The sequence below is a fragment of the Passer montanus genome, unplaced genomic scaffold (assembly GCF_014805655.1).
Source record: "Passer montanus isolate IOZ18808 unplaced genomic scaffold, ASM1480565v1 scaffold101, whole genome shotgun sequence".
NCBI classification, from domain to species: Eukaryota; Metazoa; Chordata; class Aves; order Passeriformes; family Passeridae; genus Passer; species Passer montanus.
The window spans coordinates 1,199,439-1,225,424 of record NW_024356616.1 but is presented as its reverse complement, the minus strand read 5'-3'; the positions used below and the strand labels follow the sequence as shown (position 1 = coordinate 1,225,424).

The 25,986-nt window shown below is 48.8% G+C and overlaps 1 protein-coding gene across 3 annotated transcripts in view; it reads left to right on the top strand.

Moving 5' to 3' along the window:
• ZMAT4 (zinc finger matrin-type 4) overlaps positions 1 to 23,361 on the top strand; it is a 46,888-nt gene extending 23,527 nt beyond the window's left edge. Inside the window, exons 3-7 of one of the 3 annotated variants that reach the window (XM_039716848.1) lie at positions 2,746 to 2,835; positions 6,338 to 6,494; positions 12,135 to 12,362; positions 18,316 to 18,412; positions 22,916 to 23,361. In XM_039716848.1, the coding sequence (XP_039572782.1) occupies positions 2,746 to 2,835; positions 6,338 to 6,494; positions 12,135 to 12,362; positions 18,316 to 18,412; positions 22,916 to 22,931 (588 nt within the window). In that variant the 3' untranslated portion in view covers positions 22,932 to 23,361. The remainder of the gene's footprint in view (positions 1 to 2,745; positions 2,836 to 6,337; positions 6,495 to 12,134; positions 12,363 to 18,315; positions 18,413 to 22,915) is intronic. The other 2 variants (XM_039716856.1, XM_039716863.1) reach the window with 2 other exon arrangements.
• Positions 23,362 to 25,986: the final 2,625 nt, after the last annotated feature.

Sequence of the window (25,986 nt, the reverse complement as noted above, 5' to 3'; positions counted from 1 at the left end):
GGTCCATCACAGAGGAGGGATGAGAAGCCCCTGCATCAAACAGGGATCAGGGCTGAGCGTCCCAAACTGACCCCGCAGGGACCTCGCTGCCTGCTCCAGGCGCAGTGTGCTGCAAAACCCAATTTATGCAAAATCAAATTGCATTTCATAGCACAATTTAGCTCTGATCTGCCCTTTTATGTTTTAGGATTGAATTGCCAGAACTTTGCTGTCTCTGCCACGATCTTCTGTACCAGAGTAGATTTGATAGAGATAGAAATGATCCATTTATTTACTTTTATTGATGAGCCTTACAGTAGCAAATGAGCTTGCAATGCAGAACTCTGCAGCAGCTGTGTGAAAACAGACTCTGAGCTCCCTGCATAGTCAGGGCTGGTTTTCAAGCCTGCAGTATTAAACCAGACTTAGTGCCTTTAAAAGGTGCTGTCCCCACTAGAGACAGGAAAGTGAGAATGCCTTTGGTGTAACACTTTGTACGGCCACAAAAGAAATATTCACGGGCACAGAAACACCCTTATTGCACCCAAAATGAGGTTGTGGTGGCTGTTGGAGCACAAGGCAGCATTTACAGATGTGGCAAGGTTCTGTCTTTCCTGCAGCTTGTGGATGTGGTGAGATGGGTCAGAATGGGAGCTGGAGGTGCCCTAATCCCAGTTCATCCCAGTTTTCTGGCTCCTGTTTGTGGTTCTTCCTTTGGCCCCTCCGTGTGTGTGGCACTTGCCCTCCTGGTGCCTTGAAGCTGCAGGTTTTCAGCAGGGAGAGGATAACCCGCAGTGCTGTTTGCCAGCAGCACACTAAGAATAATCACTGTGCTCCTGCCGTGCTCCTGCTGGCGTGTTGGGATGATAAATACACATGTAAATGTAGAAAATGCCAGAGATAAAATGGATGACAAATGGGCTGTGCTTCCTCTGCTCTGCAGAGGGAAGGAGATGCTCACCACATACACGCGGAGGCCAGGGATGATTTTAAGCTCCACTTTTATGATCATAAGATAATAAGGTTGCATAAGGAGCTGTGTGGTTTTAAATTATGCCAAACATAAGTCATTTCTTTACCTTGGCTTTCACAAATGCAAAGAAAGGTGAGAAGGTGATTTACAGAAGGCTGAAGCTTTGCTGTCTTTCAACGCTGCCATCTGGGCACCATTTATGGTCCAGCTGAGTGACACGGAGCAGAACCGTAAAAAAACGATTCCTCTTAACATCTTTGCAGCTTCCACACACCCAGCAACCCCTCCCAAATGTTTTGCCCTCTAAAACAGAGCAGGCTGGGGCTGTGTGCGCGTGGGCATCGTGCCGTGCTGGATGGAGCCAGCCGAGGGAAGAGCCTCGTGACTCTGGGGAGGATGACTCGAGGGAGGCTGACTGCTCTGCGGGGTGGCAGTGCTCAGGCAAGAAATTCAACTGAAAATCTCCGGCCACGTCGCCTTTACAGCGTGTTTGGCTGGCCCTGTGTGCTGCAAGGCACCCGCCAAGCATCACTTCAGGCAGGAAGCTGGGACTGCAGCCAAGCACCAGGAGTGGCGTTGCACCTCTGTCCTGTGAATTTCAAACATCTATTTTGTCATTTTCTAATTACGCAGGCGCTCTCTGGGTTGCTCATCTGATAGCTGGAGCTTTGGGGGTTTCCTGCACTTCGCTCTGACCATGGAAGGTCACATTTGCTAAATGCAGCAGGAAGACGAGCTGGGGACAGATATTTGACATTATTTGCCTTGACTGATTTGCTCTGTGGAAAAAATTATTGCATAGTCACATTTCTGCATGCGAATACAAATATAGCTCCCTGCAAATTTAGCTCCAAGTTTATACCACAGGAAAAATAATGTTCCAGAACATGCTAATGGTAATTTAATATTTTTAAATTGCAGCTCTGTGATGTGAAATTATAACATTACGGTGCTGTTGTTCTCTGGGGCAGTTGGAAAGGGTGATTCAAAGGAAACATTTGCATGGTAACAGCTCCCCATGTGTCTGCTGCCCATATGCTGGGTGCAGTTATTTTGTGGCTGCAGGCTTTTCCCCCCTGCATCTGGTAGCAGACAAGACCCAATGTAAGTCAGGTTTTGAAGGTTTATGTCTGTGCTCCTGCTCTAGAAGCTTTAAAATCTTCCTTTAAGTCTTGCCAGTCCCAAGGATTTGCTTTGGCTGCTGCTGCTGGGGTCACCAGGGGATCTCCTGTCTCTTCTGACCCTCACCTGCCCATGAGCTCCAGCTGTGCCCAAAGGCAGTGTGAAACCTGCTCGTGTCTCCCTCATGGGAGATTTTTTATCCCTCTAATGTTTTATCATTCTAGAAGCGTAGGAGCTGTGGATTTGGTCTGTGTGTGTGCCTCTGACACTGCAGGATGCTGTTGTGTCTCTGGCTGAAGCTCATTATCCCATATTTCAATCTGCCCCCCCATGGAAACGGTCTGGTAGCAAATGCTGTCCTTCCCTGGCTGTCTGATCCCTCTGTGTCTTGGAGGGCTGCAGGCAGCAGGACTTGGAGATGGGCCAGCGTGGGCCATTTCTTCTGCTAATGGCAGGTTTCATCCCACAGCTCATTTCAGCTGGGTGCAGAGCTCTGTGAAAATCCTGAGAAGCACAAACGCTCCTCACCTGGATCCCTCTGCCTTTTCTCCTCCACTGGTGGATATGTGTGTCAGGGGGCTGTGAAACCTGCCTGTGCCTTGGTGGAGTGAGCACAGCAACAGAGCCTCTCGCTCCTTGTAACTGCAGTTTCTTTCCTTTGTGCATTCCAGAGTCGGAAGCATGCCAGCAAAGTGCGTCTCTACTACATGCTGCACCCCGTCGATGGAGGCTGCCCGGCCAAAAAGCTCCGCTCAGAAAACGTGGGTACAATCCCAGCCCCTGTTTGTTCAGCTGCTCTGTGCATCACTGACTCTGGGCTACACCATTCTCTCCCTCGCACAGATGATCAGGTGCCCAGAGGTAACATTTAGATTAGCTGGAATGCAAAGTAACTGGAAATAATTTCCAATAAACTACGCAAGAATTATGATGCGCATCAGCAACAGTAATTGCGTTTTTAGTTATTTAAGTGTTCTTTCATAGGAAAAAATGTGCTGCTAGCAAATACTCAGGGCTTGCTCCATTTCAGTCTGCTGGTGAGCAGCTGGGGCAGGTGATGGGGCTCGTGCAGTGTGGGGTGACAGCCACCCTGGGGTGCTGCTGGCAGTGGAGCAGCACTGGGGGCACTTCCAGACCCCTTCACCCAACTTCCAGCATGTGACACCACTGTCAAGAGTGAGGGTCGCTGGCAGACAGGAGGACTCACACCTGGATGGTGTCTGGGAGCAGTGTGGGGTGGCAGTGGTGGGTGTGGAGCTGTGTGGGTACCCCTGGTGCCAAGTACAGAGCTGCTGTAGGTACAGCTGTGGGTACTCCTGCCATGCAGGAGATCAGGGGGTGCCAGTGTTGCCACTGCAGTGTCACAGCTGAAAACCCCTGGGGGGTTTCAAGAGCAGTGTCACCTCCCCAGGGCTCTGGGGACTCCTTGTTCTGGGAGTTGATGTGCTTCATCCAAAGGCTTCTCTCTCATGTTTGCTCTCAGTCTGCCAGTTTAAAGATTGGCCATTGGCTTCCTCAGCTGTGTTCTAATAAACAAAGGAAGGTGAGGAATTGGACCAGCTCACAGCCATTTGTCAGGCAATAGATAGAAGGAGGCTGAAGTTTTAAGAGATGGCTTCATGGGGAATTATTCATTTGGCTCCTTCCCACACTCTGGGGATGTGAGAGCTGCAGGGAGGTTCCCAGCATGCAGCATCCAAACCAGTTCAGTGTGACTGGGGCTGAGCGCTGTTGATATTCACTGTGATATCTTGTAATTAGAGGAAGAGGCACACAAGTTTTGCCCAAGGAATCTGAAAGCTCATTTACGTAGTAATTGAAACACTAGTGAACTTTTCTGTTGCACACAGGCCAATTGCAGATGCAATCTGCCCCTCCACAGCAGGACCTTGCAGTGATTTTACTGAGTTATTAATGGCAGTGTGGGCAGTGCAATGGACAGGTGCATAAAGATGGGAAGCAGGGTCCTCTGAGGGGTTTGATTATGTCTAACAAGGAGCCCCGTGGGCACCTCAGCCCATGGGATGTGGAGGACACAGAACCAATCAGACCTCAAATAAGTCAAAGTTGAACTATTTCCCATTGCTTTTGTGAAAGGCAACGTGGAGAAGGAATGTAGTTCTGTGTTTGCTGATGCTTTTGCCAAGGGCAGCCCTAGTGGGGGTGGATTAACACGTCCTCATGTTCTAGGTGAATGCTAGGCTAGGCCAGACCTAAATGCTAAAATTATTTGCGTTGTAAAAAATATAGCAGGGAAAATCTGCCAACATTTACAGTTCAGAGTAGGCCTGTTGCTGATCAGATATTATACAAGCCTTTGCATTTAGAGAGAACAGAACTATTTAGGGTGTCTCTAATGCTGCACAGTGACATCCCTGCCATGTGCACATGCAGTGCAGTGCCCAATCCTAGCAGTGTCACTCAGGCCATGGCACAGCGACTTTAATGAGTATTAGAAACAATCAGGGAAAACCAATTAAATTTGTGTAGAAGTAGCTGCAGCTAAAAAGGGAATATTAGCCTTTTTTCCCTCTGTTACATGGCAGATATTAGAAAATTATTGTAAATAAAGTAACACATAGTTCTTAGTATAAAGAGTTAACACCACCCCAAGGGCAGGAACTGTGCCACAACCTGACCTGCACACACAGAAAGAATGTAATAGATAAGAAAAAATGAACAACCTCAAAAAGCAGAACCGACGAATCCTGACTACTTCTTCTGTCGTGGAGCTGGGTAAAAAAGAGACTTTCTAATACCTCAGGGATCATCTCAAGCACAGAAATGTGAGAATGGGTGGGTGCAGAACACCCCCAGGGAGCTGCCCTGTGGCCCAGCTGAGGCATCCCGGGTGAGCAGCCCTGTGGTTGCACAGCCCTGTCAGCGTGTCATTCAGCGGGTGACAAAACACACCCGGATCAGCTTCCCCCAACCTCTTGGGTTTCAGGTAAAACAGCCCCTGACAAATGAGAAGGCATAATTACCCTTCAGGGCTGGATCAGTGTGGAGCACCTCTGGCTCTGTGCAGGGGTTTGGTTGGTGCAGGAGGGAGGGAGGTGATGCTGCTAAGGGACGATCCAGACTTGGGTAAATGCTAACAACAGCAGAGCCCAAATACCTCGTGTGTGACACTTGGTGTGTAAAACTGGCTGTTAGGGGGCAGAGGGCTGTCATGGATGTGCACCAAGGGTTTGGGGACACTCCTCTCCTGCTGGTGGCTGAAGTCCTACCCACACATCAAAGTAATCACCCAGAGGTTTGGGTGAAGCCAGCTGAGCTGCACAGCCAGCTGTGGGTCACTGTAAATGGGACCCTGAGCTCTGCGTGAGGTATTGGAGGGCTCTTTGAGGGGGCTTTAATTTTTTATTTTTAATTGCAGTCTAGCTGAGAAAGTAGGTTGAAAAGGAAAAAATGTCACTGAAGAGCAGCCCTGGCAGAGGAAGAGACCCTGGTGCATTAACACCGAAGTGTATCAGCTTTTCAAACAAGCTCTGTTGGAGGCTCTTTATATGTTGCCACTGATGATCAATAGATACTGGAAATTCTCTACTCTGCTCTTAACTTTCAAGTGATTTCCCTTTGAAGGCATAAAATATCTTGAGAGAAAGCTATTTAAAAGAAGTGCAAATTACATTCAGAACAGTTCTAATCACCTCTTGAGATTCCTCCCTAAGGTTTGATTTACAGTTATCAACAACAAAAAAGTGATGAAAATCAGTCCTTTTTCTAAAAGTGGTTATTTTAGGGGGGGAGGAAATGACCTTCAGTGGTGGGTCAGGTGTCCACTCTGTGTTGGGTTCACCCAAGGCTGGTGTTGGATCTTGCAGTTCATATTTCTTCCACATGCAGAGTGGGTTGTGCCCCCCCCCCCAGGTGTTTTGGGGTCTCTTAAAAAAGCACATCAGGAGGAAGAGCTGGTGTTGTATGGCAGGGAAAGCTCTGGGTCTGTGTGGCTCCTTCAGCCAGAGAGGAGGAGCAGAGGCTGAGGGAAGGGAGGCTCAGGGTGTGCCAGGAGCTCCATGGGACACAGGGACAGGCTGAGCTCCCAGTGCAGAGCACAGTGGAGGTGCTGGGGGGCTGGAGGTGTCCCCAAGCTGGACACAGCTGGGACAAGGCAGGAGCAAGGGAAAGATGAGGAAGGGAAACCCTTTGGCAGCCATGGCCTTGGATAACAACCTAGATTCCTCCCTCCTGTTCTTCTCTTCTCTGTGTGACTGTGCTAATACACCTCTTGGTTTTGTCTGTGTTTTTGTCTCCACCCAGGGCAGTGATGGTGACTCAGTGGATAAGAACAAATGCTGCACGCTATGTAACATGTCCTTTACCTCAGCAGTGGTGGCAGAGTCACATTACCAAGGGAAAATCCATGCCAAAAGGTTAAAACTGTTGCTAGGGGAACAACCAGCACTGAAGGCCACAGGTAGGTGCAGAGGGGCTGGTGCAGAAGGGTGGGGGTCTGGGGCTTGGCCAAGGGGCCGGGCTCGGTGTGTGAGGGCAGAAAATGGGAACAACGTGGAAAGCTGAGCAGTGGCAGCTGGCAGAAGCAGCTATTCATTTATGTTGCTGTCATAACAACCTTTAAAAAACTCCTGATGCTCATTACTGTCTGCTTTGTTTATGTAGATGAGGGGTTTATCAGCTGGGACTGGCCCTGGTGCCAGAGCCCTATCTCTGGTTCCACAGTTCCAAAGTGTTTTCTCAGTGGAGGACAATGTCTCCACTGGGTGCAGATAGCCAAGCCTGGCTTTAATTATCAGCAGTTTAATTATCAGCTCAGCTAATACATTTAATAAACCTTTGGTGTTTCTGTACAGTACAGAGCATCATCTGCTCTTACCACAGAGGGAAAGCCAGGCTTTAAAAACTCTTGGATTGATTGTCTCTTGATTTTTGCCCAGATGGGTTTTGTGCTTTCCTCCACAGTGATTCTAGTAATGCAGCCTATTAACTTGCACATTTAAAAAGTCAAATGTTGAAATTGGACAATTTAGCCATCTTATTGTTTGCTTAACCATAAAGTCCCTGAAAACCACTAATAATCTGTGAAAAAAATTCCTCTCTGGTTGTGGAAGCAGAAAATGCTTGAACAAAGCACTCACCTTTCTCCAGGAAGGATTTCTGGGCTGAGGTCCTGCAGACAGATGTGACCCAGAATTGCTGCCAGTGGCACTTCCTTCAGCACAAAATACAAATGGAGCTGTGTGTACTGGACCCTCCTAGCACGTAATTCCTAGATGTGATTAGATAACAGGGGTTGGCACTCTGTGTGTGTGGCTTTGTTGCCTTTTTAACTTCACAGACTGTAGATGCTGATACAGAGAGTATGACTTGTCCCTTGCCAGGGCGGGCTTGGGAGCTGTTGGCCCCTTTGCCTGAGGGAATGTGGGGAATTGTGTTAGGTGGTGGTTTGCTCTGTTTAGCTGGCCATGCTGGGGCACCAGCGTGTCCTGTGGAGGAGAAGGTAAAGCCATGGCAGCCTGGGGAAGCACCCCTGGGTCAGCCAGGAGGAGGGCTCTGAGCTGTCATGGTCATCCACACCTTGCTCATGTCTGAGCTGTCATGGTCATCCACACCTTGCTCATGTCGGGCTCCTCAGGCTGTTCCTGCAGCTGGCACACAGCTGTAAGGGCACGGAGAGCAGCAGGGACTCAGCTTGGTGTTTGTGTGCCCAGGACTTGCTTGAGCCCCATCCCTGGAGTGCAGCCTGCCAGCAGCTCCTCCCCTGGCACCAGAGGACCTGCCACAAGCCCTGGTGCTCCTGGTGAGGTCCAGGTGAGCTGATGTTCACAGGAGGGCTGGATCTTGGAATAGATTCCTGTGTTGTGTTGACAATTTGGATTTACCCTTCAGCCGCAGGGCCTGGCTGAGACAGGGCTTGCTAAGAGCTGCAGCCTTGCATTGTGGCTTTTGTCTCACTTTTTATTCATCTAGATCAGCCTCACAAGGCTCTAAGTGAGCCGTGCTGCGTGCTCTGGGGTAATGGGCTCTTCAGCCATCCTAATCACTGGGAAGGAGCAGCTCAAGGACTCATCAGCTCTTACAGGCACTTGATCTGGAAGATGAAGCTGAGCTCAGGAATACATTAATAAGCACCTCCTTGCTCTCTAGGAGTTCTCAGAAATATGCCCTTTGGACACAGCATTTTTCTGGGCTTCCTACCCAGCAATTTTCTCTGTGTTTTTGTCCCAGTCCTCTGTGGCTGGCACTAGGGAGCATTCAGTCTCTCAGAGAGAGCTCCAGAGACTCCACTGCTCGTGAGTCCTGAGAGAGCCAACCAAGCACAGCCCTGAGCGTGCTGGATGCTCCTGAGGAGGAGATGGTGCTGCTTGATATTCTGGGGTTTCTGTCTCATCAATCCCAAAGAAAATGACATCTATTCTTAGACCCCCACGGAGACCGACGTTCTCCTTCACAGTTCCCATCCAGATGGAGCACAGATGCCCCGTTCTCTGCTGGTGCTTTCAGGAGAAGAAGTGGCCCAACAGTCGGGTTTCTCACAGAAACCACGTCTCATCATGACAGGGAAATAGTTGTGATCTTTCCTGTTCTCTGCTGTACAAGGCTGCAGCCCTCAGAGGCTTCATGTCAGCACTATTACACACGAATTCCTCCAGTCATTTCCAGCATCCCCTGTCAGCTTGCATCCCATCATCACCACGAGTTACAAACCCAAGGATTGTGGGGGAATAGCTGCTCTCTTCATCAATCCAAGTGTGAGGACCTGCAGGCATCATTCCAGGAAAGTGGTGATGGCCCTGGCTTTGGGACATCAAAAAGGGACTGAGCCAAGTGGCTTTTTGGTTTGGGTGCTAGGATCTCCAGCAGCAGCTGGAGTCTTAGTTGTGGATTTCTGGGATTTCTTCTGAGTTTCCCAGTGCCTCCTTGTTGTGGCTCATTTACTTTCTTGTCCTCATGCTGAGTTTCTGGAGTGTGCCAATGGAAGAAGTTGGGTGCCATTTAAATCCAGCTTGGAATAAAAAGCTTTGGATGTGAGAAAGAAGTCAAACATTAGTTCATTGCCGGAGTGCTAAAGTGTTTCTAACTTTGTATTTTGCCTCTTGCAGCAAAGTAAGACTTTCTCACTTCCCTCCCACAGCGAAAGGGAACGTAAGGCAGACTGTCATGAGCTATTTAGCATTTTGAAATACTTGAAATAGTCAAACTCACAGCTTTTATGTTTGTGTTTTAAATGGAGAAACATTTTTAACTTTTGACGTTTCGTGAGTGTTTATTATTAATTTTCATGTCACTGCTCAGGGGATGATGGCATTTGCTGTTCTGTAGCAGTTATGTAGTGCATATCAAAATGATAAATTCACATTTGTGGAGAAGTCAACTTTCATCTATTTCTCTTTGGGAGAATTTGGTAGGCTTGGGAGGCTTTCATTAATTGCCAGGCTGGGCTCTTAGAAGCTTAGGACTGGTGGGGGTTGTCAGTGGGACCTGAGGAATGTGGCTTTAAAGAAAATATTTTGTACTGTGAGTGTTAAGAGGAAATCCTTGCCCATGTGATGCAGGTAGGGGATCTCTGCTGTGGAGCTGTAGCCCAGGGTCCCATGGGAGCCAGGTGGGCACGGGGGGCTCTGGTGCCATCCCCTGCAGCAGGAGTGCCAGTCCCCCTGGCACCTCCCTCCTGCATGGCATTTGGGGGAGCACAAGTCACCATCCTCAGGGAGAGGGGCTCAGAGGCACAGCCAGGGGCTGAGAGCAGAGCTGCTTCTGTCAGCTTTCCTTAGTGAGCAGGAGATGTAACTCCTGTGGACATCACCAGCTCCGTCAGCTTCAGCCTGCCTGGTCCCCCTCTGGCAGCAGTGTGCATAGAAACAAGGAGAGATCTGGCCAAAAGATTGGATAGATTTAACTTTATAGCCTGGGGCTCGTGGAGCAGCGAGTCAGATCTGGCGCAGAGCTCCTGGGCTGCTGAAATTGCTGGTTGTTTATAATGCTCCAAACTTCTCTGCAGCTCACTCTGGTTCCCTGGGCTCACCAGGGCTGTTCCAAGTCCCTGTGGCATCACTGGGCTGTGGGCATGGACCCCTTCCTGCAGGGGGAGGATCCTTGGGGAGTGCAGGAGCACGTCTGCAAGAAGCCAGCTGTGCTTGCTTTTCATGAGTCAAGCACGTGCAAAGTCTGTGTAACCCCAGTTTGAACAGGAAATGCTGCAAATCCGTGATTTTTTTTCCTAATGACTGTGCTGGCCGCTGGCTTTGCTCTTTGCTCACCCTGGCAGTTCTGCTGCATGCACCTCGGAGGGGCTGGGCTGTGTCTCTCCTGCTGGAACCATAGAAAAGACCTTTTTTTAGGAGCAAAATCCAGCCAGACCCTGCCTGGAGCAGCTCTTCAGAGGCAGCGTCATCACTGCTGGAACTCTGATACCTTGGCAGTCATCATCAAAAACAATAGAAGGTTATAAACCCCTGGAAATTGATAAGGTTGTAAGTAATGTTATATGTAAGATAGAATTTCCTTGAAAGGTGTCCCTTACTGAGCAGGTCAGCAGAAGATTTATAACAATATTAACTTTCTTCAGCCTAGGAGTCAATCACAGTGGGCTCCAGGCATAATTATATGTCTAAATATATCCCTGTGTTGCTGTTCCTGGTGTCAGACACTGAGGTGGGTTTGGCATTTGCTGCCCTGTGCACTCATCAGGGCTCAGCTGGATCATCTCCTGATCAAAGACAGCCACCACACACCTCCAAATGTGCCTATTCCAGTACCATGGAGAGAGCAGGTTGTTAATTATTTAAAGAGCAGACATTTCATCTGGAAAAGAAAGGAAAAGGAAAGCCACATAAAAGGGAATTTTTCAATGAAGTGTGATAATTAAGTGCTAGTCATTTTATATTTTTGTATCCCAGTGTTACCTGAACTTTATTTTACTTGAGACTCTTTTTTCCATGGGTTTGTGACTTGTATTGTACGAAGTTGGGAAACTCTTGAACAAAGTGCATTCAATTATATAAAGACTAATTACTCACTTTTCTTTAGCATGATTTGGGGGTAATTTTTGTTTTCCTGGATGGGCTTTTTGATGAATCTGAAGGAAAATAGAGTTAAATTAAGGTTGTGTGTTGTTGGTACCTGACAATTCACAATGTGAAGATCTTTGAAGGAAGGGACTGACTATTGAGTATTTTTTTTTCATCTGTCACAGTTTGCAATGACTATGGCTTTCCCATTCTTTCTGAGACCAAATAAATTGAAAAATAAGACTCCTGAGATAATGATAAATATGTCTCTATCCTGAGAAGGAGATGGCTCTGCATGGTGTATTTATTCTCCACTGACGATTTTTCCTGGGAGTAGCAATTCAAACAGGATAAGTTTAGCAAATTTAGTCAGAACAGTGATAAGACGTGTAATTGCATGAGAGCATCCTCCTTCCTAGTTAGTGAAATGCAGAAAGCCGAGGAACAGTCCTGGGCTGTCCTTTCATGATACTTTTTTTAATGAGAAATGGTAACTTTCCAAGCAGCACCATCCAAAATATCCACCGGGACCCTGTAACTGTGTCACCATGATATTTCACAAAAATCCTTTCACTAGGATTTTCTCCTGAGAAGCCTCAGAAAGGAAATGTGGACAATAACTATCTGATGGCTGTGGAATGTGGTCTGGAGATGGTTTACCAACTCTTTCATTGGTCCATGTGGATTTTTTTTACTTGATGACCAATCGTGGTCCAGCCGTGTCGAGGCTCTGAGCAGTCACGGCTTTTTATTATTCATTCATTTTATTATTCATTCATTTTCCTAGCCTTCTGATGAAATCCTTGATTCTTTTTAGTATAGCATTTTTAATACAATATCATAATATGATCAATCTTTTTAGTATAGCATTTTTAATGTAATATCATAATATGATAAACCAGCCTTCTAAGAAATACGGAGCCAGATTCATCTCTCCGCTTGTCCTGGGACCCGCGAACACATCGACATAACTGCAGCTAATTATTCCCTGTGCCTGCTGTGGGATCTGCCTCAGGGTTTGGTGCTCCTCAGGCAGCAGGAGCCCAGCAAAGCAGGCAGAGCTGACGTGTGCCCGTTGCCTTTTGCAGAGGCTGCTCTGGGCGCGCTGAAGCCGGCGCACACGGAGAGCGCCCCGGCGGTGCCGCCGCCGCCGCAGCGCAGGGACTCGGACAGGCACTGCCAGCTCTGCACGGCCTGGTTCAACAACCCCCTGATGGCACAGCAGCACTACGACGGCAAAAAGCACAAGAAGAACGCGGCCAGGGCCGACCTCCTGGAGCAGCTGGGGAAGACCCTGGACCTGGGGGAGCTGCGAGGTGAGGCTGAGAGCAGGGAGCCTGGTTTATCACCGGCCAGGGTTTATGTACAAATCATGAGCAGGACTGCAGGAACACACCTTGAGCTGTTGTATTTTCCAGCATCAGTCTCATTACATGGTTATGACAATGGGGAGATGCCATCAGCTCACAGGCAGCAGACCAAGAACTTAATGTTGAAACTCACTTTGAAAGTTTTTTGGCCAATCACACAAAGCAAAAGCATATTGACAGTAGCTCCATCCAACCACTATAAGCACATGTGCCTTTGCTTAAAACAATGCTTGCTTATTTTGAATACAATACCTGTATTGTATTCAAGAACTTAATGTTGCAACTTACTTTAAAAGTTTTTTGGCCAATCACACAAAGCAAAAGCCATATTGACAGTAGTTCTATCCAACCACTATAAGCACATGTGCCTTTGCTTAAAACAATGCTTGCTTATTTTGAGTACAATACCTGCTTGTAAGCCTTAAAACACAATGCACAGAGCTTCATTATTAAGCTTAGAACTCCCTAATAGCTTGGTAGATAGACTTTTCTGCAGCTTAGGGAGTTATTCTAGACAAGCATTAATACACAGACCATTTGGCCTTACTTTTCTATTTTTTACATAATTTTTCTGCTGACCAATCTTATGGCTACTGCTTAGCTCTAATCACAGTTCTGCTGTCTCTAAGGGCTGCCTTTTGCAGCTTTCCCAAAACCCCCTGATTTTATGGATTCCCACAATTGCTCACTGCAGTCACCAGGGGTGCAGGGAGCCCGAGATGCTGTTACTGCTTCACGAGGCTCCCAGTTGTGTAAAAAAAATCCCCTGCTCTGGAATGCCAGCCTGCAGTTTTAGCAGCATCCTTTCAAAGTTGTTTCCTATCTTTGTATCTTTTTTGCCTCCTCCTAAAATAGTCCTTTCCATTAGTGCACACTCCTGTCCTCGAGCAAGTGTGGCCTGTCCCTGGGAGAGGAGAGCACGTTGCAGCTCAGCCCCACACAGAAGTGCAGACAGGATGTTGCTGGAGGCAGAGCACTCCCTACATCTCCCTGATGGAGAGCAGGACAACTGCCTTCCATGATTTAATTAGTGTTTGTAAAATGCTTTGATGGCCCTGTGTCAGCAGCAGCAGCAGCAACAGGAGCTGAGCAGTTGCCACAGGGATGTTAAACACAAGTTTTTTGGTTCCTGCTGAAGGGAGGGCAGCCTTTCTTCATCTGTCAGTCCATCCATGGTGGCAGGGTCCCTGTGGGGACTGTGCCTGAGCTCACACCCCTCTGGGAGCCACCCTCAAGCAGAGCAGAGCCACAGCCAGGCCGGGGGTCTCAGGGCTGGACCCCCCAGCATCCCCAGGCCCGCCTGAGCTGGTGATGGAGAGGTGCAATTTGATTCAGTCCAGGAGTGAATCTTGACAAATACCTGCTGACTCTGGGCTGGAGGCACAGGAGAGGCACGAGCCTTTTGTCTGGGTCACCGTGTGTGTGCACACAGGGACCTGACTCAGGCAGCTGAGGAAGAAGGACAAGTTTGATTCAGAGCTGTGTGCAAGAGCTTTGGTTTGTCAGGGAGGCTTTGCAATAACATTTTGGTACACCTGGGTCTTCTTCCTTGCTAAATGAAAGAATTTTTCTTTAGATACTAATGACTGTACAGTATATTGTGCATTTCTTGATCTCCTATAAACCTTGTAATGGTTATCTTGATCCTTCTGTGCTACCTAGTGTGACTCATGGTGCCATCAATGATTCATGTTGGCTGAGTCACTGCCCGCTGCTGGCAAAATGTGGGAATAAAACCTGGGACAATAACATGGAAAGTGCTCAGTACTTTGAGCTGTGCCAAGCTCAGGAGTGGCTGAGGATGTCATTAGCTGTAAATAAATCAGTTGGGAAGTGTTTTATTCATTTAGCTCCTGGCAGAGTTGAAATTGGAGGCCTTCACAGCCTCGTCAGCTGCTGGTTTCTGCCTTCACGGTGGTGCTGTGCATGGTTGGGGTTTGCACTGGATCCAGTGTGGCCCTGCCAGTGTCTCTGGGTGACAGGGGAGGGGACAGCAGAGCTGTGTCCAGGCTCTGTGTGTGCCTGGTACAGGGGAACAGGGGTGGCCCTTTGGCTGGGCACTTCAGGGTGCTGTTCCAGAGGCTCAGTCCCCAACACCCTGTGCTCCACAGCACCAGCTGTCCCTGAGCCTGCCAAGCTGGGAAATCTTTCAGTTCTTCTAACCAGGTCGTGAGCATTGTCCATCTGTGCCTGTGCTCTCCTGGATGCATTTAGCTGCAAGCTCAGAGCAGATCTTGACAGGCGTGGAAAGCAGTGGCCACCCCACAATGATACCCAGGCTCACCTTGCCAGGTAACATCGTGTGTGCCTGCAGGGTGACAGTGGCAGCAGGACACGGCTGTGCTGGGGACAGCATCCCCATCCTCCCCCTGCTCCACACTGTCTTTGCTGCCTCAGTTTTCCCTGGATTGCAAAGTCATCTCCTTCCTCTGCATCCCCGGTGGCTTCTCCCATCACAGCTTAAATATTAATTCTATTTTGACTAGTGTGGGAGATGAACGTTTGATGCATTGTGTGAGCCTGGAACAGGCAGTGTCAGTTGAAGTACAACATTTCAGCTGCCTTTGATGTTTTGATAATGGCTGTAATAAAATATTTATTGATAAATACAAATGTATATTTGGAGAAATAAGAATAGAGATATATTTTTGGACAATTGATATTTATAGGAAACAAAAACATTGATTCTTCTCACCAAGTGCTCATCCTGCAATTTTGAAGTCTTATTTTTTTCTCAGAAATGAAAATGAGGAGAGGAAAAAAAAAGGAGAAATGAGCATTGTTTCTGCAGTCTGTGTTGAGTTAAAGCCCCAAAACAGGGCACAGAGATCCCTTTTCCTTGGCTGGATGGAGTGCAGGGTCCAGCAGTTCTGTGAGGCTTTCCAGGCCTGGCACAGAGCTGCTCTGGGACCCACCCTGCTGTGTGGCTGGCCTGGCATCCCTGCTGCTCCTGCAGGGCAGGGAAGCATGGCAACACACCCTGAAAGAGGAGCAATTTGGGAGTTTTCTTCCTGCAGAGCTGCCTCCCCTGGCTGCCCCTGCACCCTGGCACAGATCATGGGAAGACAAAACCTGGTGGGTACCAACCCCCAGGTTCCAGGCTCTGCTCTGGCAGCTTGTGCCTGTTCAGCAGCTCAGGGTGGCCATGGAGGCAGCCATGGGGCTCCATCTGCCAGCTCTCACCCTCCCCAGGCTGTCCCAGGCACAGGCAGGAGGAATGTCAAGTTTCAAGTCACATCTCATGAGTTGATATCATGTCTGGAGTCCCCCATGGCCCAGCTCTCCCATTCTCTCTCCCAGGCAGGTGGGCTCTGCAGTCCCAGCTGGTTTGTAGGGTGCTGGGCCAGCCAAACCCTGCAACAGGTGCTCTGAATCCCTAAAATAAAACCCAGCAGCACAGTACAGATGGACAAGGGCACAGAGATGATGTCACTTTGTGTTCTCAGGTAATTTGGTGGTGCTGCAGATGCACCAGTATCAGACAACGAGCTCTGTTTCCTTTTTCATCTCAGCTCATAATTTCTTTGTATGCCTTATAAATACTTCTCATTCTGTGCTGTCACTTGTGGTTAGTAAGAAGCAGTTTAACAAGGACTCCCCTGGAATGGGTTTTAATTCATTTTATGCAGGATGACATTAATAACTTGACTTGTTAATATTTTATTTAATGGGGATAGGAGGACATTCAATTTTACATGAATGCATGTCACGCTGCAGGGGAGGCAGTGCTGATGTGTCTTGAGGATGGAGAAGGGGATGTGAATACAGCCAGAGCCCAGCAGCTGCCAGTGTGGATGCTCAGGGTGGGCCTGGAGGGCTGAGCTCAGCCCCAGAGCACTGCTGGGGGAGTTTTATGAAACCAGTTTCAAGTAGCAGCTTTGATGAGCTCCAGTGAGGTCAAATTGTGGTAATTTTTATATCCTGGAAATGATCATTGCCTGTGGTCTCATGCTGCTGCTCATTTGAGGCTAGTTTCCTCTCTCCATCTCCATCCCAGTTCATGGAATCTGCCCAGTTCCAGGCATGGAATCTGCCCAGTTCCAGCCATGGAATCTGCCCAGTTCCCAGTGGGAAGAGCTGCATCAGGGAACAGCACTAATTCCCTGCACAGAACACAGGGAGGGGGAGCAGGGTTCCCCCTGGTTCATCACTGTGAGTAGCCTTGACATTCTGAGGGAGAAAAATCATCATCCCCAGTTAGGAGCTGCTTTGGTGAAGGCGTTTCCACCTACACCAGTAATTAAGATTCACTAAGGCTGCTCTTAACGTGCTGCTAAATTGGCTGAGCAGCAGAACCTTATTACCTTAAATTAAAGAATTACCTGTTTTTTAGCTCCCCAGTCCCACTCTGCCATGTGGAGATCCAGGTTCTCAGTCTGCTGCAACGTGCTGACACACCACAGCAGCCAAGCACTGCCCTTCCCATTCCTGCCCCTGCTTTCTGGTAGATCCATGTGGCTTCTTGTGCCTGCTGGTTGAATAAAAGGAACAGGAGCTGCCAGCAATGGACAAAGGGCGTGACTGTAAAATCATCACTGCTCCATCAAGAATAAATTCTGTGAGGAGAAAAATCCATATGCACATTTGCAAATTGATTTTTGTTCTGTGCCACATCGTGACACAGAAATACAGAAACTACTTAAATACCTCTGCAGTTGCTGGCTTGTTGTTTTCAAGCACTCATCTGAATGATTTTGGAATATTATTTAAAGATGATTTTCATGCTGTGCCAAATTCCTGGGTGAGAGATATTATGAAGTGTTTGAGAAAGTGGGCTGTTGGTGTAGCTGGTGTCTAGAGTGCAAAACAAGACAAGGGATTTTTTTGAGAGCCAAAAAGGCAGGTCCAGCTGGGGAGGAGTCAGTGTGTTTATTACCTGTGCAGTTAATTATGGTGAACATGGACTGATCAAATTTGAGAATGCCACATGTTATTTGTTCTAAATGAGTTGTTCTGACAAATTTTGGCAAAGAAATAATTCTGTAGAAAGCCAGAAGAGACTTACAAGGAACATTAGAGCTGTTCCTAAGGAGCACAGCAATCCCTGCTAGGAACCCTGTGGCTCCAGTGGTTTTAAGCAGAGCCCTTGGTTGTGCTGGGGACAGTCTGTACTGCAGCCAGAGAGAACCCAGCAGGTGAGAGAGCTCCTGTTTTGGCTTTGGGTGGCTGCCTGGTGCTCCTGCAGCCTGCCAGCCTTGACCTTGAGCCAGAGGCTGAGTGTGGCTGTGGGAGACCAGCATCTGTGCTTGGCTGCATCACTTTGGTGGATAAATCAGAGTGGATCCCTCTGGGGGGAAAGAGAGCTCCTAAGTGATCTGGCTGCTGAAGGTACTAACAGGGAATTGCTCTGAATTATGATCACTACCAAAAACCAGGGGGATAAGTGGTGCCTGGAGTGCTCGTTAGTGTGAGCACAGCAATGATGCCCTGAGGGGGGCACAGGAGAGATTCACCACACTCTCAGGAGGGATGAGCCTTTGAACCTGGCTTTTTTCTGCTCAGTTCTAAAAATACTCCTTTAGGTTTCTCTAATGCTTGGATACCCTGGCCTGGAAAAGTAAATAGATGGGTCACTGTACAGAGAAATGTCTGTGAAACTGGAAATGAAATGTGGGATCCAAGTACCTTCTAATTAACTAGGAGCTTACTTGGAGCATGGGTTACTGGGTTTTTTTTCTATTTCTCCCCTTTTCTTCAGTCATTTTCACTTTTTTGTACTTCCTAGCTGCCATTTTGAAGTCTGTACCCCAGGCACAGGAATGTTTCCCTCTGGTGCAGCCCATGCTCCCCTCAGCCTCACCACGTGGCACGGGTGGAGCCAAGGGTTAACTAATGAATTCATTCATTAATTAACCCGCTTTTAATGCATTAATGAATTCACACCTGCTTTTCTCCACAGGCCTGAAGCGCAGCTACACCTGCAACATCTGCAACGTCACCCTGAACTCCATAGAGCAGTACCATGCACACCTGAAGGGCTCCAAACACCAGACCAAGTGAGTGTGTCCCTGTGCCTCCCCCAGCGGGCTGCAGGCAGTCTGTCTGCCAGGATGGAACGTTCTGGAACAGTGCTCTGCCCTCCAGCCCCCTCAACAGAGGGGCTGTGCTCTGGTTGCTGTGCAAACACAAGTAACCAGAGGCACCTGCAGGTGCAGGAATGCAGGGCTGAGCCCACCTGGGCTTGCTGGAATTGTGGATGATGGTACTGAGTGTGCAGCTTCTTTCATGTGTGAAACCTCAAAGGAGACACCACGAGCCTAAGGGGATTAGGTGTTTCCCAGTGAAACAGTTTTTGCTGTGATTTAGACTAATTATGCATTACCCAGCTATGAGAACTGGGGGGAGTCTGCTCTCTCAATTACTACAAATTATTAAAATGAAGTGATGGAGAAACATGATACCAGAGACTAGATTAATGAACTAATTGCTCCTAATGCACTTATATGTGAGCTTTGGGAACCATTTCAGGCTGAATCACTTGGAACTGCCCAGATTAGGAGAGGAATATAAAGGGATATACCTGAAGTGCTTCAGGTAGCTTTGAGGGTGCTCTGAAAAGTGAGCAGGATGAGCAGAACTAGCAATGACTACTAATGGCTCATTCTGTTTAAGCCAGCCAATCCTTCCAAGTCTGTATGGTTATTTCTGTGGTTGCTGTTGGTATTATTGTGAAGGATAAAGTTTATCTCAAACTACAGCAGCCTCATGGATGGGGGATAGAAATGTGTCACCAGTTCCCCACACCAGAAGGGTGCCTGGTCCTCTGGGTTATCCCCACACCACCTGCTCTGTTGTGCAATCTTCTGCAATTAGCAGAGATTAAGGAATCTTAATTTCTAGTGCCGTGAATGAACACCTTAGGAAGTGATTTGTGCTTTGACTGTGGTGGGAGTGGCAGATGACACACCTGCCCTGGGCTCAGCCTGTTCTCAGTGCAAAGGAATGTGCTGGGCAGCACAAACAACACATTCTGCCAGGGCTGCATCTATGTCTCACTAACTTTTCCAAGCAATTGCCTCTTCCATACCAAGAAAGGGACTTTGGAAATGCAGTCCTGGTCCTTTGCTGAGTTCCCAGAGCTGTGGTGGCAGCACTGTGGCTCCCAGGTGTGCCCCGTGCTGGGGGCAGGTGAGGATCACCCCCTGCTCGTTCCTCAGCCATGTTCCCCTGCCGGTTCTGCTGTTCTCATTATTGCTGGTTAATGTCAAGGCTGTCCTCTGCCTCGTAACTCAGGCTGAAGCCACTGGACTGCAGTTGCCAAGGCAACAAAACATTTTCTGTAGCTGTCATACTTCATATAGTTAAAGACTAAACTAACCTGAGGAAGGGGGCAGTCAGTGAAGGACAGGGGTGAAGGGATGCAGGGGTTTTGCTCTGGGACAAAGAGCAAAACAGGGAACAGTGATTGCAGGATGGAAGCTGACACCACCCAAAAAAATGCCAGGCAGATGAATTTCCTGGAAAGCTGCTTCAGGAGCTGAGAACTTTTATGAGGCATGAGCTGCATTGTGGTTATTTATTACTGTTCCTGAGAGCTCTGCAGAGAGCAGCACGCTGAGAGCCCCAGTTAGAGCTGCCTTAAATAACCCAGCACACAACCATGAACTGTGTTAACCAGGAGCCTGCCCTGCCCCTGCATGGGCAGCACAATTTGAGGCTTGGACCCTGCAGCTGAGCTGCTCTTCCTTGAGTGCTCTGGCCAGGAGAGATGAAACATTCATAGGAACTTCAGGTTCCTACCCCGAGTGCTTCTGATTGTGTTTGTTTGACCAAGAAGGGGGGAATAGGGTTTAGGAGGGAAGCTGGAGGTGTCTTGGCTGGTATTTTGGTGTTGAATAAAAGATGCAGGAAGAGGGAGTTAATATTGAGCTGGTCCTTATCCCTCCAGCTGTGCATGCACAAAGCAGATAGATCTGCCAGCTCCAGATATATATTTATATATATATATATATATATAATATTTTAAATAGATTATTTTTTTTTCTCCAGGATACAGGTACTTCAGCTTAATTTGAGAATGAAGGTTAAATGCCACACTGGATGTGTGGGCAGTGCAGGGCTCAGGCTCTGATGGGTGATGCTGCTGGCTGAGGGCACATGCTGGCACGGAGCAAGTGTTGGAATGTGGATGGACTCTGGAACATCTGCAGCGGGGTGGAGCACTAAACCTTTAATTAGGGATTTATGAACTGTGTGGAGATGATTGAGGCATTGTTTGACTTGCTCTCCAGAAATAGATGGGGGTTTTTTTTAATCTCCTTTCTCCTTCCCTCCTCCCCCTATGCAGCAGTGCTGGGCAGGGTGCCAGGCAGGGGCCAGTGGTGGGCACCAGCAGCTCCTTCCTGTGGGCACAGCAGCAGCCAGAATCCCAGTTGTGAGTGTTGCTTCTGAGAGGCTGGGAGGGAGGCACATGCCAGCCTCGCTCCTCACTGCTCCCCATGGGCTGGCAGAAACAAAACCTCCCTCTTTTCTGCTTTGTGCAAGCTGTGAAGATGAAAAATCACTGCTCAGAGTGATCGGCAACAAACAGCAGGGATTGAAGTCCCAGATAGGTGTGAAAGGAGACAGAGGATATTCAGTGTCTGGGGTGAAAACAGTGCTTGTGCAGAATGTTACCCTGGGGCTTGGCAAAAAGCCCTTCCTGGAGAGGGGTTGGGAGCAGGCTGGGTCATCCCCATGGCCTGGAGAAAACAGCTGCCTTCAGGGAAGAGGCTCCAGGGAGCTGGATTGGGTGTGAGGTGCCTCCTGTGGGCATGTGGCTGCAAGGAGCAGAGGTGATTTCGGCAGAGCAGAGAGCCCAGGCTCACATTTGGGCTGGGTGTCAGCCCTGGGCCAGCTGTGGGTCTGTCACACGTGCCAGCTGAGCTCCTCTGCTCGGGCTGTCAGCCACGGAGGGCTGAGATCCAGCCCTGGTAATTAACAGTCTGACTGTGTGGGGATAACCATTCCCACTTCCATAAAGAACAGCTTTGTCTCCTCGCCTTCATTTTGTCTCTTTGATCAGCCAGACCTCTCTGCCACATCTAGAGCTCACAAATGTGTTCCAGGGTTTTGTAATCACTCATTTGCACTTCCAGAGATGCTAATACATGTCAGGGTTTCCCTTTCAGACTTGGGCTTCCTGCTGAATTTCAGGATTTTTGCAGAGAGAGGATCCAATCCTGCAGCCACCATTGGGGTAAAACCAATTCAATGGTCAAAATTAATTTCTGAGGGGTGAAGAGTGGTCATGTCTGGTAGGGGAGGTGGCTCTGCAGCCCTTCCTGCACAACTCTCAGCCTTGACTTTGGGCTGCACCCTGGGAATCCCAGATGGTTGATGTCCTGCTGAGGAGCACAGGCAGCAGGCTTGGTCCTGGGCAGGCTCTTTCCTCTTTTCTTTCCTTTTTTATTCTCAGGCTGAGAACACAGATGTCTAATTGGAACAGGGTATTTATCAACATAAGCTGCTTGGCTATTCAGGCATGAGCTAATCAAAATATTGTTAATATCATGCCTGGAGAAATGTCACCCTTTTCCCATGGTTGTGTTTACATCACTTTTCCCGTCTATTTAAGAAGGTGTGAACAAACACTGACAGCCTGTTGTGGCTGAAGCATGTCCCAGGGTCTGTGTGTTTGGCACAGCCAGCTCATGGGGAGCTCTGGGGCTGCCTGGCCCGGCTCCACCCGGGTCAGATTTAGTGCCAAATGTTTCTGGTTCTCCTGGGGGATGCTTCCAGCCCTGGTGCCAGCAGGTTGGGCTCCTTCCGCACATCCTCCCTCAGGGTGAAGGTGTTCTCTGACAGATTTCCTGTAAATTTCTGGGAATTAGAGTAAATTAGTTGCATTGTGCACTTCACACCCAAGCCAAATGATTTTTTTTCTTACCTTGGTGGCCACAGTAACACTTGGAAATAGTAGCATTTATCTGAGCTTTTTGCAATATATAGTAGCTTATGGTAAAGGAGCCTTTAGAGCAGTAACAGCTCCAGAAGATGAATAGTTACAAAAGGTAGATGGAATTGATAGGCATTTTAATTTGTCATAGTTTCAGTTCCAGAGAACAGCTGAATAATTACACTGCCTGTGAAGAAAGAGAATGTAATACTTCCCCTCATTATAGATCTAACTTGTCTCCCTTCCCTTTTAATGTAAGTGAAAATGAAGATATCTCTGATATCTTCTGTTTTGATCATAATTTGAAAGCCCCAGGACAGCCCGTACAGCTCTGTGTTGTGGTGTTGGGTGCACAGATTAATCATTTTCATGTAAAACCCAAACACTGGGTTAATTGCTCAAAGCACAAACCTGAGCTTGGCAATGCCAAATCCAATGAGGAATTCCTCATCAGCTGAGCTGTGCTGGGCCATGCAGGAGCCGAGTTGGACAGGATTTGTGAGGCTCTTAAATTCAAATTTAACACCTAAAGGAAGGAGACTTTTTCCAACTTGCTGTGGTGGTTTTCTTTGATAAAACACACCAGGATTGAGAGTGACTTGGGCTTTTTTCTCTCCTGCAGCCTGAAGAACCAATAGTGGCTCATCAGTGGAGAAGAGGACAAGCACTAATGCTGCTTCTGTGGAGGGGAGCGGGCCAGCAGGAGAGGAGGCTTTCTTGGACAGTGATCCTATGTGGATTCAATAATTAACATGTAACTAACCTTTGCTTTGGACAAGTACATGGAATTTTTTTTTTTTAATTTTGTGGTGAGTTAAAATATTTCGATGGATTTTTTTACCCTTTCAAGACAATATTTATTCAGCACAGAGTCTAGAGTATGATAACTATCCTGTAAATACAGCACTTACTCATCAGCCATCTTCAGGGACAGTGGAAACAAACTGTTTTACTTTTTCATATTTATTCCTAGATTTCTCCCAAGAGTATAAGATTATTCTACTACATTATCCATGATAGTGATGTAATCAGTCTTCAATCAGAAATAAACACACTTTCTTCACCTTCTGCAGCATGGTTTGTGTCAACACATACAGAGCAGCAGCAGTGAATCGTGGGGATTGTGTAACGGATCCGTTTCTTCCTTCCCTCTTTGTCTCTAAAGAAACAAATGGTTCCATGAGTACAGAACACTGAAAAGAAAGTGTGAATTCCCTTTCCTGCTGGTAGGATCCCTGCAGGCTCAGCAGAAGCTGTTTGATTTATTGACTTTGCTGCAAGGCTGGACGCTGCCGTGCCCACCGGAGAGCTGCAAGAGCCCGGGGGCACCAGAGCCTTGGCACAGGCTGAGCTGGCCAGGCCATGCCAGGTAAGGCTGGTGCCCTGTGCACCTGCAGGGACACCTTTTTAGCCCTGCACTGCCCCAGCTCGGGCTCTGCCCTGCACTGCCAGCAGCAGCTCGTTCCCCTGCCTGAGCAGAGCAGGAGCTGAGTGGGAGGAGAGCCCTTCAGTGCTCTGCATCCTGGGCTGCTCTGCTGGCCAGGAGCCTCAGTCCTGGGCTGTGCCTGAGTCCCTGGGCAGTGCCTGGGCATTGCCTGAGCCCCTGGGCTGTGCCTGAGCCCCTGGGCAAGTGCCTGAGCCCCTGGGCTGTACCTGAGCTGTGCCTGAGCCCTTGGGCAGTGCCTGGGTAATGCCTGAACTGTACCTGAGCCCCTGGGCTGTGCCTGAGCCCTTGAGCTGTGCCTGGGCTGTGACTGAGCTCTACCTGAGCCCCTGGTTTGTACCTGAGCTCTACCTGAGCCCTGGGCATTACCTGAGCCCCTGGGCTGTCCCTGAGCCCTGGGCTGTGCCTGAGAGTGACTTGGGCCCTGGGCATTACCTGAGCCCTGGGCAGTGCCTGAGCCCCTGGGCTCTCCCTGAGCCCTGGGCTGTGCCTGAGCTGTACCTGAGCCCTGGGCTCTACCTGAACCCCTGGGCTGTCCCTGAGCTGTACCTGAGCCCTGGGCAGTGCCTGAGCCCCTGGGCTGTACCTGAGCCCCTGGTTCTCATCAGTCACACCCCTGTCTCCAGCCTGGAGTGACTGTACCTGAGCCCCTGGGCTGTACCTGAGCTCTACCTGAGCCCTGGGCATTACCTGAGCCCCTGGGCTGTCCCTGAGCCCTGGGCTGTGCCTGAGCTCTACCTGAGCCCTGGGCTCTACCTGAACCCCTGGGCTGTACCTGAGCCCTTGGTTCTCATCGGTCACACCCCTGTCTCCAGCCTGGAGTGACTGTACCTGAGCCCCTGGGCTGTACCTGAGCTCTACCTGAGCCCTGGGCTGTACCTGATCTCCTGGGCTGTGCTTGAGCTGTACCTCAGACTGCGAGCATTAACTGAGCTGTACCTGAGCCCTGAGCTGTACCTGAGCCCCTGGGCTGTACCTGAGCTCTACCTGAGCCCTGGGCATTACCTGAGCCCCTGGGCAGTGCCCGAGCCCCTGGGCTCTCCCTGAGCCCCCAGGCTGTGGAGGGACAGCTCGGGTGCACTGCAGCATCACCTCCTTCCCTCTGTGGGGACACTCAGAGCCACTGCAGAAGCTCTGTGTGATTAATTTGTGCTCTTGCATCGATGCCTTTCATGTGTGGAGGAGAATGGGTTTTTCACAGATGAGTAAACATCTCCTTGGGTTTCATGGCTGTGGGGTGGTTTCATTTATTGTGTTTTGGGTAATAACACGAGCTGCCAGTGTTCCTGAAGCTAAACTGCCTCTTTACAGAGAGAGTGATTTACAGAAATAGGGCACATCACTCATGTGGGTTCAAGCCTGACTTTTCCAAGCCTTCTTTCCCCAAAGGAGCCCTCCCCCAAGCAGCATCCAGGGTGCTGCAGAGGCGTTTTTGTCAGGAGACAAGCCCAAAAATCTGTGTGCTCTAGTAATCACTACAAGCTAATTGCAGCAAATTAATTACAGCACAAACACAATTTCTTTCCCCAGGCAGGCATGGAGAGAGCTCTGCAGTGAGCTGGGTTGGACCCAGCCTCTGCTCCCAGGCTGTGCCAGGCTGGCTCTTCTCCCTGGGGTGTCCAGCCTGGGGCTGCTGTCACTTTGGGGTTCCTGTGGCACTGTGGCAGGAGATGGGGTTCCCACCCCACAGCACCTGGCCCAGGTGAGTGGGAGGCAGGTGAGCTGCCCCATCACACCCCTGTCACCAGCCTGGAGTGACAGAGCAGCACAATATTCCCATTTGTTGCCAATATTGTCCAGGTCCAGTCAATCAGGCTTTGGTCCCTAAATCCTTTTAATCTTTTGCTTTTCCTAAGTTCATTAGGCTTTCAAAGCAAGACATAAAAAGACAAATCTCCTCATGGTAAGTCAGTGATCCCTGTAGAAGTGACGCCAGATCTCTGATGTCAAGCCTGGTCCAATGGCCCCAGGCTGAAATGTGTGAGAGGATGTATTAGAGAGCTTTGAAAGTGGTTCAGTGCAACCACTGTGTCCCCCTAGGTTACTTTAAACTGAAGGGTGAAAACATTTGAGTACATTTTCTTCATTGGAAAAAAAAAACCATAAACACACTCAGCATTTTTCATGCAGAACATCTCTACTTAACAATTTGATTTTGTCTGTTCTGGCCAAATATTTTAGTGGTTTAATTCTGTGCAAGATAGTCTGTAAAGAAAGCAAATCTCAATCATTTCTCATCAGTCTGGTTG